At 32.4% G+C, this 13,338-nt stretch overlaps 2 protein-coding genes across 2 annotated transcripts; both read right to left on the bottom strand.

Annotated features, from left to right (window-relative positions):
* Window positions 1-638: 638 nt before the first annotated feature.
* LOC109809341 (beta-1,4-xylosyltransferase IRX9) lies at window positions 639-3,552 on the bottom strand. The gene is made up of 3 exons (XM_020372618.3): window positions 2,721-3,552; window positions 1,784-2,015; window positions 639-1,060 (listed from the first exon to the last, which is right to left on the bottom strand). The coding sequence occupies exons 1-3, from the start codon at window positions 3,344-3,346 to the stop codon at window positions 893-895; spliced, it is 1,026 nt and encodes a 341-aa protein (XP_020228207.1). The 5' UTR covers window positions 3,347-3,552; the 3' UTR covers window positions 639-892.
* A 1,228-nt stretch (window positions 3,553-4,780) lies between these two features.
* Window positions 4,781-10,862, bottom strand: LOC109808474 (importin subunit alpha-9). Its single transcript, XM_020371499.3, has 11 exons — window positions 10,704-10,862; window positions 10,324-10,546; window positions 8,714-8,867; window positions 8,463-8,565; window positions 7,962-8,146; window positions 7,502-7,581; window positions 6,236-6,386; window positions 5,974-6,055; window positions 5,817-5,875; window positions 5,439-5,744; window positions 4,781-5,250 (listed from the first exon to the last, which is right to left on the bottom strand). The coding sequence occupies exons 1-11, from the start codon at window positions 10,753-10,755 to the stop codon at window positions 5,083-5,085; spliced, it is 1,563 nt and encodes a 520-aa protein (XP_020227088.1). The 5' UTR covers window positions 10,756-10,862; the 3' UTR covers window positions 4,781-5,082.
* Between the last annotated feature and the right edge of the window lie 2,476 nt (window positions 10,863-13,338).

The raw sequence follows: 13,338 nt of genomic DNA, 5'->3' as shown, positions 1-13,338 counted from the left end.
TTTATTATAAATTTTAATTATATTGATATTTATTTTATGAATAAATATTTAAATATTTTTTTAATAATTTTTAATCTCTAAATATCATATTATTAAATGTTAAATCATTTAAATATAAATAAATATTAAAATTTGATAATCAATTTGGCAAAAGAATTAAAATTTTGTATTTTTAAAATTAAATAAGTTAAATGTCTCTATTTTAAAGTAGATGGACAAAAACAGCATATTAACAAAATAACCAAAACTCAATTTAATCAAAATATTAAATACACAATTCATTTTATTTGAAAATCAAATAAGTCATAAGTGAACCTCATTTGTATCCAACATTCATGGAACTCGTATTGTTATCTAACCACGTGAAGTTTGTAGGATTCTTTTACACCTAGGATTTGATTCTTTTAAAATGTGAGATGTATTTTATAGATAAAGCATTGAATTATAGTTTTTGGTTGAAAAATTAATTGTTGAGATATCACTTTGTTAGAAATCAACGAATTAGACACAAATAATTAATATATTGAACCTAAAATTGATTCGTTTGAATAAAAATAATATTTGACTAAATTTTATTTATTTTTAGATTGAGTTAAATTAATTTAAGATAAAATTTTTATTAAAAAACCCGTGCAGAATGAAAAAAAAATATAATGTGTGAGTTTTATTGCAATCTCAATTAACATGATTATTATTGTTTTTTTATTCTTTAAAGTGCTTCACTACCTGTTAGTGAAGTCGAATTCAATTTTATATGCCAAAAAACATAGAAATGACACTTGCACTAACAAAACTTGTGAAAATAACAAGGATGTATAAAATTATAATCATAGAAGATATTTGTAAATGTAAAAAATAATGAATGAATTCTTCACATCAGGAATGTTGCATATTACTTTGGGATACCATCTGATGCAGTAGTGAAAGTTTTATGATTTGAAGTGGTACGCCCATGAAAATTGAAACGCCAAAGCAAGATTCTGGAACAATCCTCTGGGGGAATTCCTTTCAACTTTGCTTCATCCTCTAGAACAACTTGCTTCACGAATTTGATGGAATTCTGACAAAATCAAATTAGAAATAATGAGTTTCATAGATATGTATTTCTAGTTTTTATACTATCAGACAATCATAATTAATTATTTTAAATGTATAACTTACATTATTAACAATATGTAAAAAAAATTCACCAAGCATTGTATATATGAATTATGAATGATACTAGAATGTTGTGATTTCTGTCGGTGTATGTATATCCCGGAGTAAGCAGAAGTTGAATGCAATCATTATCAGTGAGACAGTGACACTATGCTAGGGTAGACAACACTAGAATAATTAGAATTGTGATTAGTTGAAATGTTCAATCAAAATGTCATTATATTGCCTAATATGTCACTGTTTCTTTTGTCCACTTCTCATTAGCACTTTTTTAAGTAGTTGTAGGTTGGCCAAATGTTAAGTAAACGTAAGTAATGGCTCAAGATTCAGGCAGAGCAAGTATTATCATGTTTTGGACCATACAAGAATAATTTTTTTACACGTACGTTAGTGTTATTAATTTCTCATTGTAACATGAGTTTTGAAGCTATTTATTAACTATTATCTGTTAAGTTCATAATTGAATAGACAAACACAAGAAAAAATTATTATGGCATTAAAATTAAAAATGCCAGTTGAGCATGATTGAGTGGTTGAACAATTTAGATATTAACACCCCATTTTTTTTATAATAATCATAGTAATACTTTGGATATAGAATATGAATTATATAATATGTATGTACCTGAGAGGTGTCTTGAAGATAGGAAGTGCGACCCCATCTCTCAGGGTCCCAAAGGATGGAACTGTTGAATGCAAAACTTGAAATATGAATGGGAGGAATAATGGTATCAGTTTCATTGTTCATATTCCTTAAATGCCAACCTATGACTTGTGAAGAATCGCATACAGGTCCTTCTATTATCACTTTCTTCCTATTTGCTGCTAACAATGCAGTTGGCCATGTTCCAAATACCCTGTTCAATTGTCAAATCATTAAGGGGCACATTTCTCATGTCACTTCTAACTTTTAAACCACATTGCAGGCGTGAAATATAGTCCATGATTGTAAGGATTATAGTTACTATTCTCATTGGTATACCTCTAGTGTCTAGAGTTCAATTTTATTATTTTTTTTGAGCTTCCCCATTTCGCCCATTAGCAATATTTTCCCCTTCTCTTAACATGTTCCTAAAGATACACCAATTAATCAATCCTTATAAAAATAAAAATAAAAACACTTTTAGTTAAGAAAATAAAAGGAAAAAATATCATAAATTTTTCTATAAACTAAAATTAATATATTTATAAGTTAAAAAAAAATATTTTGTAAAAGTTAATAAGAGAGAAATTCTATAAATAAATTTAGATATTAGCTTATGAGAAACTTATTTTCTTTTTGAAAAATTTTAATCAAAATTCTTAGTACATCGGTTTAAAAAATTAAAAGTAGAAAGTTTTTATTAAAAAGTGAAATACACGTTTATTCGTGTAACTTTATTTTAGTTTTCACTGAAAAGTTTCTTCTTATTGATTCATTAAGACCTTTCATTTTTTTTCTTCATAATTTTTTTTTTTTTGGTTTTTAGAAAAAATCATCTAAGCAAACCCATAATCATCATAATAATAATAGAACTATAAGTCTAGGACTGGTGCATGAAATAGAAGGGGAAGAGTCATACTCAATATATCTTAGTTGTTGGAAGAATTCGAGATCATAAACATTGGAAAGCTCAGCAAAGTGAACAATCCCACTTAGCCTGTGATGCACAATGTGCTTGAGTGCAAGATTTCTCTGGTGATTCAGTTCAGCTTCCAAGTCAGTGAAGTTTTCCTTGGAAACCAAAAGCCTATACATAATGCCAGTCTTCCTAAGTGTCTCTGAAAGTTTTGAAGAATCTGTTTGCCCTTCCACAACAATCCACAGCAATGGTTGAGGAACCAGCTTTATGGTATTTGCCAACCTTGTCAAAACCACTGCTTGGAAGGGAGGTTTTGTGCTTGTTGGAGTTACAATGATAATAGGCCTTCTAGGCTTCAACTGGGGCAATAGTTTTGCATGCAATTTTGATGTTTCCTCTGGTGTTGGAGCTATCCAACTTCTATTGAAATTCGTTGTCATGTGTGACACTTCAATAGGTTGTGGTGCAAATTCTGACCTATTTGAAGCAGCAACATGGTTGTGAAATAAAGATTTACCTATAGGAGCAAAGCCTGTGAAGAACCCCATCACAAAACACAGAGAAAAATGCACCATGACTTTCTTCCATTTCATAACTTTCTTTCTTGATCTTTCTAGTGATACCATCTTCTGCAAACCCTCCAAAACTTACCAGCAATAACAACCGGAAGAGCAATCTTTAGCAGTGGATTAAAATTACTTGTTGACAAGAGAATTTAATTAATGTATAGATGCAGGAAATGAAGAAGGGTGTGCACTATAAAATCAAAGCTTTAAGGACACCACACATTTGTTATGTAAAACGTTTAAACTGTAAAAGGTTATGATTGGTACTGCCAAACTAAATCATTTGTGTAGGTATTTCATTGGTAAGGTATTGCTTCACTTGTATGTCACTTGAAGTATAAGAAAAAATAGAAAAATAAAAATAGCTTGTGTGATGGCAAGAGTTGTTGTTATCTACACCAAATAGTAGTTGGTGTGCGGCACCCATCTGTGTCAAGAATATGTTCTCTGCCATTTAACTAATATTAGTGATTGTGGTTAAGGGTCTAATTATTCTCTACGGTTGACCAGTAGTGTATCAGGGAGGATTTTTAATTTTTTTCAAAAATAATTTAACAATGAACCTCGGAATCTCGTCAAATAATTGTGATTTTGCTGAAAAAAATGTGATTGTGACAGTGGGTTGGGTTTGGACCGTTTAAATTGTCACACTTCTTAATCAAGAATAATCTCCAACATTAGGAGAGATTTGGATTTCTTAAAGGAGGGTGATAAGGTGAAAGTATGGGTGTATAGAGATTAATGTGCAAGCAACACACACATAAAGCGATATACACACGTTTTCACTAGTTATCATGCAACATTTACGTAAGCTTAATGTGCAAGCAACACGGTTGCAATGAAGCACGTAAAGAATTCCATTCCTACAAAGTTTTAACATCCAGATAGAAACGAAAGGTGAACCAATTTAATCTGGCTTGGTTTTGACTTTGTATCTTTTGAATATGGCAGGTAAATCCATGGACATCTTTGAAAATCCAACCGTTAAATGGACAATCTCCTTGATATGTATGGAACATGTGGTTCTTTGAAGGAAAATAACTTTTTGATATAAAGCCACGAAAATTGGGAAGGGAAGGGAAGGTACTCATAACTGAAGACTAAACAGAAACCTAACTTTTTTTGTGTTTCACTCAAATTATAAATTTATAATGGCTAAAAGCCTATATTTAACACCTTAAATTTAATCGATGCGAGCATACCCTGCTCCTGACAATGAAACGTGTTGGTAAACATATTTTGCACATCAAATCATTCATCGTATTACTAGGCCTGCCTGATCGACTGAAGAAATAAGTGTTTTTACAATCATGTGTTCACACTCATTCTGATAGTAGTGTAGTGTGCACAATTTGAAAATGTGTTTAGTTTGAGTCTTCAGGTGAAAATTTAACAAACATCCATGCGCAATTATCGTACCAGTCGAAATGCTTGGACTGCATTATACAGTCAAGGTTCAATTGAACCAAACTAAATAAATAGCTAGGATCCAAGTTCAGGGAGAAAACTGGTATCTTTCTTAGGAACTAAATAATAACCTTGAACTACAAACAAAAATTTACATTTCAGTCTATCGTGTATATACTCATACGAAAAGGCCCACAAAAAGGGGTACAACCACATGCCCTTGATAATTTTATCAAACATCTCAGTACAAGATACAGATTCTATAGGAATTCTATAAAGAATCATCCATCAGCAATGTCAGTAAATAACTTGTGCTCTATATTTGACAGCTGCTGAGGCAAGGCATGCATTACAAGGACAAAAAAGACTGGGTTACGCTATTCTGACCCCTACTGTTCATCAAGCCCGTAGTCTTCTCCAAAATACTTGTCAACTAGAGTATTTGCCATAGTTCTTAAATCTTCATTTTCATGAAACTGAAATCTTTCCATGGCTTCAATTCCATCTTCTTGTTCTACAAGCTTTGGGCCCTCACCATTTGGCATCCCCCGGAGGACCTACATACAAACACAAGAAATCGTAAACAACCAGGAGGTCTCGAACTTGGTAAGCTCTTTGCCATTAGATGGAATTTAATCATGATTACACAAACTATTATGCCTGATTCTGATCAAACCATGTAAATAGATCTGATCTAACTATAATAAATTAAGTAATTATTTACACAACCATTGAAATATATTACCAGCTCTATGAACTGAAGTCCTAGCCTTGCAGCTTCAATATCAGCAGATCTAACCAAATCAATAAAACCTGACAAGCATCCTCTTCCAACAAGTGAAACCAGGTGCTCTAGGATCAGACTTGGCTTGTCATCACCTTTAGTTGGGGCAACACAAAGGTTGCCCAACACATAAGCCACTTCCTTTCTTATATCAAATGGAGCGGCAGAAAGAAGGCGCAATAGCAAAGGCACTGCCTCGCTAGAATATATCAACTGCTTGTGCTCAACAGAACCTGCGGCTATATTAGACAGCACCCAGGCTGCTTCCTGCGTATATAACAAAGCTCATCGTGATTGATCCAAAGTTATATTCATAGAATCAAAAATTAAATTTTATACCTTCTTTAAGACCCTGTTTTCACAATTCAGACATTTTACCAAAACTTCTATGGCATTATCTGAAAATGTCATAATAAAATCAGATATAAGAATTTGATCCATACTATTTGATCAAAATGCACGTGTTTATTTTAGCAAATAAAGAAAATTTACTAGCCTGTAATTTCACGTCCAGGAATGAGAATTGCATAAATTGCATGGGAATCACCAGCAATGAGATTACCTAAACTTCGCAAAACCTATAGAGGGATTTCCCTTTCTTATTAGAAACAACAGATCAATGTGAATAACATAAGCATTGGGATTTGGGTGCACCGGTATATGCTTATCACAAGAAAAAGTTACAGATGTAGAGAGATAAACTTTGACAATAAATGAACCAAAAAAAATTAAAAGCTGTGGAGAGTGGAGATCATTACCGGAATCATTAATTGCAAACTGTCTGATGTTGCTAATTTATTTACAAGCAATTCAAGTGCATCACTCTTCACCAGCATGCTGGTGGCTATATTTGAAAGAGCTGATAGATAAACAACCACCCATGCTACTTCAGTTGCTAATTCATCATCCCTGAGGTGAAAAAATAATTAATATGACAATAATCAGGGCAGCCTTTCAGGGGTATATATTCAATGAGTAGAAGAGTAATTCTGTAAACTTCAAGGAAATAAGTTTTCCATATAGTCAGAATACTAAAAGAGGACTTGCATTACCATCACTTCTGATTTTAAGCTCATAAACCTATAGGAAAGTGAACTTATATTCTCATAAGAGTTATAGGCATACAAATTTCAGCTTCGAGGACTTCATCCATAAGTTTAAAAATTATAAAGAAAATTTGGTTAACATCAATAGGTATTAGGAAATAGTTTAATGGGGAAAGAAATGACAGAATAATTAGGAAGGTTTTCATCGTTGAGAAATAGGTTCAAGCCAAAGCTATCACTGATATTCAGTTCAAATTGTTGTCTATTACTCATGTTAAATGTATCACCCAAGTTGTACTCAGCCTCCTTGGGAAGTATCCTCGCAAGTTTACTTTTTTTTTTTTTTAAGATTAACAGGCTGTCAATTTGAAATAGTTTGGTTGCAACCAAAGCTAATTATCTCTTAAATTAAAGTAGGATGTAACATATTTTGTGATTTAAACAATTTAAATCTTAGCATGTCCACACACAAATTGTCACATACAAAAAGGAAGCCTAATTTCAGAAGCAGACAAGTCCAAAATGGAAACAGAAATTTTATCATAAAAATTGACAAATTGCTAATGGACAAAAAGATCTACATCTAAAAAGGGGAGAAAAAAAATGAAAGGAAAATTCAATTTCTAACATCCTTATAAATCATAACTGAAATGAGCACTCCAAGCTTCTATCTAACAAGTAGATTTGTCGGAACTAAAAAATGATTGATGTCTTTTAACCTTCTCAATGATAAAAGTTGTGCTTTATTCTCTCTCTCTCTCTCTCTCTCTCTCTCTCTATATATATATATATATATATATATAATAGTAATACACGAACAATATTATTGAAGTAGCAATTGAAACAACAAAAAGGTGAGAAGAGAAAGTATCTGTATGAGTAATCTACGATAGTAAAATCAGCATATTGATACTCTGAATTAAGATTAAAACCTCTGGACCAAGGTAATACTACAAGTAATTCTACAGTAATACTCACGCTTTCTTCAAGTGTCGAATGATTGCATCCAATATTCCATCAATACGAATCAGTTCTGTTGCAGCTTTAGGATCTGGGCCCTACATGCAAACATCCTACTGAAGTCATGAAGTTTTTTAGATTCAGTGTATTTTTTTTATTCAGAAGTCATGTTAAGTTTAATAGAAAGGAACTCATGTCACTGCAACAACATGTATAAACATAAAAAAATGTATATGGAGATCTTCCATAAACCATAATGCACAAGCAATCACAAAAGCTGATGACAACATAACACATCTCACAAAATATTGACCCCATCCTACAAGCAAATGGATAATGAATACAGTAACACAAATATAGTAGGAGAACAACAATTGTTAATGAATTGATACAAAAAAAAAAAAAAAAAAAAAAAAAAAGTCAACCACCGAAACAAACATATGCAATATGCAACTTTTTCAATTGATGTATTTGAAACCTTGATTAAGTTAGACAAAGCCCAGGCAGCTGTTCTAACAGTTGAACCTCTGTTGGGTAGCATCATTCTTGCAAGAGGTAGTAAGGCCCCTTGAATTAGCAGAACATTCCTCAACTCCTCACCTTCACCAGCCACATTTCCTAGTGCCCAAGCACATTGTTCAGAAACAGGAGGATAGCTCTTTTCTGCAGAACAGAATCATTCATGAATTTAAAAAGGTAATTGTAATTTGTAAATACTAAAATTATTAAAATAGTTTCAATTTTCAAGAAAAACTGTTATAAATGCTGAATACAGATGAAGAGTGGACATTTAAGAGAAGAGTTATGTCTCATTATGTCTAAGTTCCCTCCACACTATTTTATCTTTTAGATAATAAATATCTAGAAATGCTTTAAGAATTCAGGCTATTAGAATTCCTCTTAATCTTTATGTAAAAATATAAATAAAAAAGTGATTCATTTCTTTACATGCAAAAAGAATCTCAAAGTGATCACTCACCTCCAAGATGAGCAATAAGCAAGGGCAATGCAGGCAACAAAGCTTTTGTTTCTTCTGGATTCCCTGCAGCAATATTTGTGAGACACCAAGCTGCCTCAAGCAACTGCAGAAGACATTCACCACAAAATATAAGCATTAAGAAAATTTCTTCCTGCATAGCATGCACAGAGATGTGCTTGCTCAAGCCTTTTGTGAGTACAAACATTCATAGAAGCCATTGACAACATTCAAAGAAAGATGAAACTTCAGACCTGTTCATCTGGAGAACCAAATGAAAGACACTGCACAAGCATGGGTACAGCTCCGGCTTTAAGAGCAGAATCAACAGGAGGAAATTCAGATCTTGACAGCAAGCGCCTTAATTCTTGAAGAGCCCCAACTCTTTTCTTCACTGCACCCTTCCCCCTATCAATTAAAGATGTATATAGTGCAATGCTTAAGCCAAAGTTGATGAACATAAGCACTTACATTGACATAATTGAAGCCTTTCTCAGTACAAACAATATAGTACTAAAGATTTAATAAAGACCGATCTAAGACTAAAATAATTATAAAAAAAAAAAAAAAACATTACAACCCCATTTGTGGTGTAGGCTAATCATATGTTTTTCGCAAAATTTGAATTTGAGTCTAACTCAACCCTACAAAACCAGTTGTAAGATGAGAGTTATCACTCACTTATATACAATATTTTGGCCTTATCTTCAATCAATATGGGATCTCCAACATAATACTCTCACACCAAGAGCTAAACATCTCAAGCATGAAGTTTACAAGAGTAGACATCTACGAGTGGTCCAATAACGATTTGATAGAGGATGGCTCGATAGACCCAACAACAATTATTAAGATAAACTCTAATACCATCTTAGAATTTTGTTTTAGGATTAACCCTATAAAACTAGTTTGTAAGATTAGAGTTGTCACTCACTTATATATACTATTTTGTCCTTATCTTCAGTCAATATGGGATTTCTGATAGGGGGCCCATAGTTAAGAGGGTCTATGTTAGGAGGAAAAGGGGGGACAGTTAGTTATTATGTTAACTAACTGATAGCTGATCTGTGGAGGCAGTTAAATTGTATAAATATGAGAGAATCATAGAAGTAGGTAGGAAAATAGTGGAATAATTCTGGAGAGATAGGCACTCTCGAATTTGCCCTGTATCACTGTATTCTTCCCTTCTGATTTTGCATTGACCAGCAAGGGTTCAAGAACAATTTTACAACAATCTTTCGTTTCTTTCAAATCTTTCTTAATACCCAGTTAAGATCTATCAATTTCCGACATACTCCTCTTACACCGAGAATTAAACATCTCAAGCGTGAAGTTTACAAGACTAGACATATGCGAGTAGTCCAATAAGGATCTGATAGTGGATGACCCAATAGACCCAACAACAATTATTAAGATAAGCTCTAATATCATCTTAGAATTTTGGTTTAACTTAACCCTACAAAACTGGTTTGTAAGATTAGAGTTGTCACTCATTTATATATACTACTTTGACTTTATCTCTAGTTGATGTAGAATCTCCTAAGCATTACAAAATTTCAATTAAAACTATTTTTCACACAATTGCAAGTACTTTATATCCATTTTCTCTCAACGGAGTTCATCATGAACTACAAACAATATACTAAAAACCTGCTTCAGGCCTCCCCACAACCACCTGGAGCTTGTTTGAATAAAGCTGAAAGTGCTTTTAAGTGTTTCCCCATCGAAAATAAAGTTTGTTTTTTTTTAGTAGAAGAGACTTCTAAACTTGTATCCAAGCATGTTCCTAATCTATATCTACCATTAATTCCAAAACAACCCGCAAGACACGCATTGAGGCCCCAATAAGCTCGGAAGAACTTACTGAAGAGCAAGGGTAGTTTTCAAATTTTCCACTGCCAGGGAAGTCTGAGACTCCAAAATGGATTGTTCTTCATCAATTAACATGTCACTGTCAATTGAAACTTCGCCATCGCCACCACCAGTGCCCACCCTACAGAGTCTTTTCGCGCGCATCAGCGATTCCCTCCTTTCTTTCCCCACTGTGACTGCATGCTGCCGTCTCCTACTAGCCGCGGCATTCCCAACTGAAACAAAGACACGCGATTGAATATCTTGGATTAGTTATTTGTTCGAAAACAAAACAGGGTTTTACGAACCTAGACATTTCTCTCTGATTTTTTTTATTGCTTTTGAGTTTTGAATTGGCGTGAAATGAAAAGCTAGTGATGAATAAAAGCGCACCTGAGGACTTAATAGGATCCCTCCTGTTACTAGTGACGCCAGAATCGGCCATTGTAGAGAACCGCTCCGGGAAGAGAAGAGAAGCTGGGTCAGTTGTGAGTCACTCAGAACTTGGTTTCAACTTTGGGTGCTTGTGATGTCCAGGTTACATAATTACAGAGGGTTTTGCAAAGTTTTTTTATTAATGTATGTGGGTCTCATATCACATTTTTTTACATTAATGATTATTTTTAATTATTATTAATTTATTTTGTAAAATATTATTATTTAATTTCAAAATAAATATAATAAATATAAATTGAAATAAATTAAAAAGTTAAAAGAATTTCTAAAATTCTTTCATTAAAAAAATGTCTAAAAATGTTTTAAATGATGAAAAATACTTAAATTCATTATCTTGTGAAAAAATTATTCGTATTTAATATATTTCATTTAAACTAAAAAAAAATTGTTTCATTTTAATTCTTACACATTTCTTGACTCAAGTTATAAAAAAAATTTAAAGGTGTGATCTAATTTACTTAAAAGTTTTGTTTATCCTTCAAATTTATTTAAGAATCTACTTTGTAATAATTAAACATAAAAAATAAAGTAAAAACAAATACATTAGGTTTTATAAAAATGGAGTTTAACTTGTTTATATGATGTAAAATTTATTTTGAGGTCTAATATGACTTTCATGATAATAGCTAATTTGAAATAAGATTTTTGAATATGATATAAAATTATTTTTTAATAAATTAATATATTTCACAAAAATAAATAAATAATTTTATTTAAATAAATAAATAAGTTTAATATATTATAATAAATATAATAAATACTTATTTTATTTAAATAGATTAGTATGTTATGCTTAATGGACTGTGTAAAAGTCATAGAACTTGATATTTTTAATTAAATAAACTAATAAATCAAATCAAATACAACATATAATTAAGAGTTTTTAAAGTTATTGTAGTTTACTGTTCACAGGTTTAACTGGAATTTTCTGTTTTCTCAAGGGGTATTTTCGATGATGAAAAATATTAAAGTAAGTGTCAGTGACTTTTCTCCACTTTTCTCTTTCGTACGTGGTTTTTAGGCTTCACAAAGATTTTCTCATAGATTTCTTTGCTCCTTTTTAGATTATTTTCCATTATTTTCTGAGAAATATGAGTTTGAGAGAGGCAGATTGTTTAGTTCACTCCCTTACTCATCCTCCTCCCTTGCATGGTACAAATCTCCACAACTTCTTTGTCAGTCTAATTGTTGACCCTCGCTTTGTCAAAGGCACTCAAGAGATTCCGATAGTGGCCTTGAGTTTCAATGGAATGTCGTGGTTGGGGAGTTGGAAGCATTTGATTCTAACTAACAAGTCGAAAACCACATCGCGAAGTGTGACAGTAGCTTTGCGATATTATTATTTCATTTGTAGGATACACTTTTTTTTTCAAAAAGTTATGGGTAGTGTAAGGGAAAGAATTTGTGGGCATTCTCATTAGAACCTCAGGTGGTGCAAGGCAATGTGAAGTGGTACTAGGGTTTGGAGCCACGCATGGGGTTTTTGATCTTCCCATGGTGACTTTTGTCTTCGTGAGTCTTTACAAGTTGACGTTGGAAGCTTAGATATGAGGAAGCGCTCTCTGTCATGGGAATGAGTTTCATCTTCAAGCATGAATCTTTTACTTCACTATAAATGTATGTTTTTTATCATTATTTATTCATCGATTTCACTTTCGTCTTTCTGATCTACTTGATTTTTAGGTTAATTGTTGAGATTTTCGTTGGAATTAACTTTTGTTCTCATCATAAATCGTTTTAACTCTGACAACGGACTCAAACACGGCAAGTATACCGGACGTTCAAGTAGTAAATTTAAATCGAATCCACAAGGACTAGTTAAGTAAAACAAGCGTTTAATGACTATTTGTGACTAAAGAATAATTTCAATTTTTCATAGATTGTCATGCATTTGAAGTAAAGATTATGACTATTGGAATTTCAAAACTATAATATAATTTGTGTGTGTGTGTGGAAGGGATAAGAAATGGTATTGTGATTTTGTAAGATTATGGGGTCAGATATCACCGAACTTCACACTAATGAATCTTTGTTCTCTTGTTACATTAATTGCCTAGTCAGCCCATAAGTTTACTCAAACCTAATCCCTTAGAACAAGAGCCTATGTGCAGGTAGTGAATATCAATTCCTTGAGTATCCAATACATACACCTGTATTACGGGTTATGGTTTAAGACTACTATTGTGTCAAGCTTCATTCCTAGATACATTTTCCACTAGGTATTTGTTTCAGAGCTAGTTTCAAGGGCTATTTTCCAATACCCAATGTACTATATATCAAGCAAAGGAGAATCAATCCAAAGCAAGCATTAAAAATAAAAACATAACACAACAATGAATGAAACAACATATATATATATATATATATCATTGATAATGTGAAGATTACAAAAGAGTTACGTTGGTTACATCTAATCCCACAAAACAATGGGTAAAATCGCTCAAAACAATGAGGGTGAAACAAAAATAGAGATGGAAGATAAGAAGGAAAGACCCACACACGAACGGTCCCTAGCACCGGGAATCCCTTCCATAGCTCCTAGAAGTCTCCCAATGTGTGAATGAGGTAGAAA

Source organism: Cajanus cajan, chromosome 7, assembly GCF_000230855.2.
Source record: "Cajanus cajan strain Asha chromosome 7, NIPB_CcT2T_4, whole genome shotgun sequence".
Lineage (NCBI taxonomy): Eukaryota > Viridiplantae > Streptophyta > Magnoliopsida > Fabales > Fabaceae > Cajanus > Cajanus cajan.
This window is presented reverse-complemented; position numbering and strand designations above follow the sequence as displayed.

Coding starts and splice junctions, on each gene's coding strand:
- LOC109809341 (XM_020372618.3), bottom strand. CDS start 3,346: ATGGTATCACTAGAAAGATCAAGAAAGAAAGTTATGAAATGGAAGAAA. Junction 2,016..2,720: donor CAACAACTAAGATATATTGA/GTATGACTCTTC, acceptor ACAATTGAACAG/GGTATTTGGAACATGGCCAA. Junction 1,061..1,783: donor ATCTTCAAGACACCTCTCAG/GTACATACATAT, acceptor TGATTTTGTCAG/AATTCCATCAAATTCGTGAA.
- LOC109808474 (XM_020371499.3), bottom strand. CDS start 10,755: ATGGCCGATTCTGGCGTCACTAGTAACAGGAGGGATCCTATTAAGTCC. Junction 8,566..8,713: donor TTGGTTCTCCAGATGAACAG/GTCTGAAGTTTC, acceptor TGTCTTCTGCAG/TTGCTTGAGGCAGCTTGGTG. Junction 6,387..7,501: donor ATTCGACACTTGAAGAAAGC/GTGAGTATTACT, acceptor TTTTCACCTCAG/GGATGATGAATTAGCAACTG.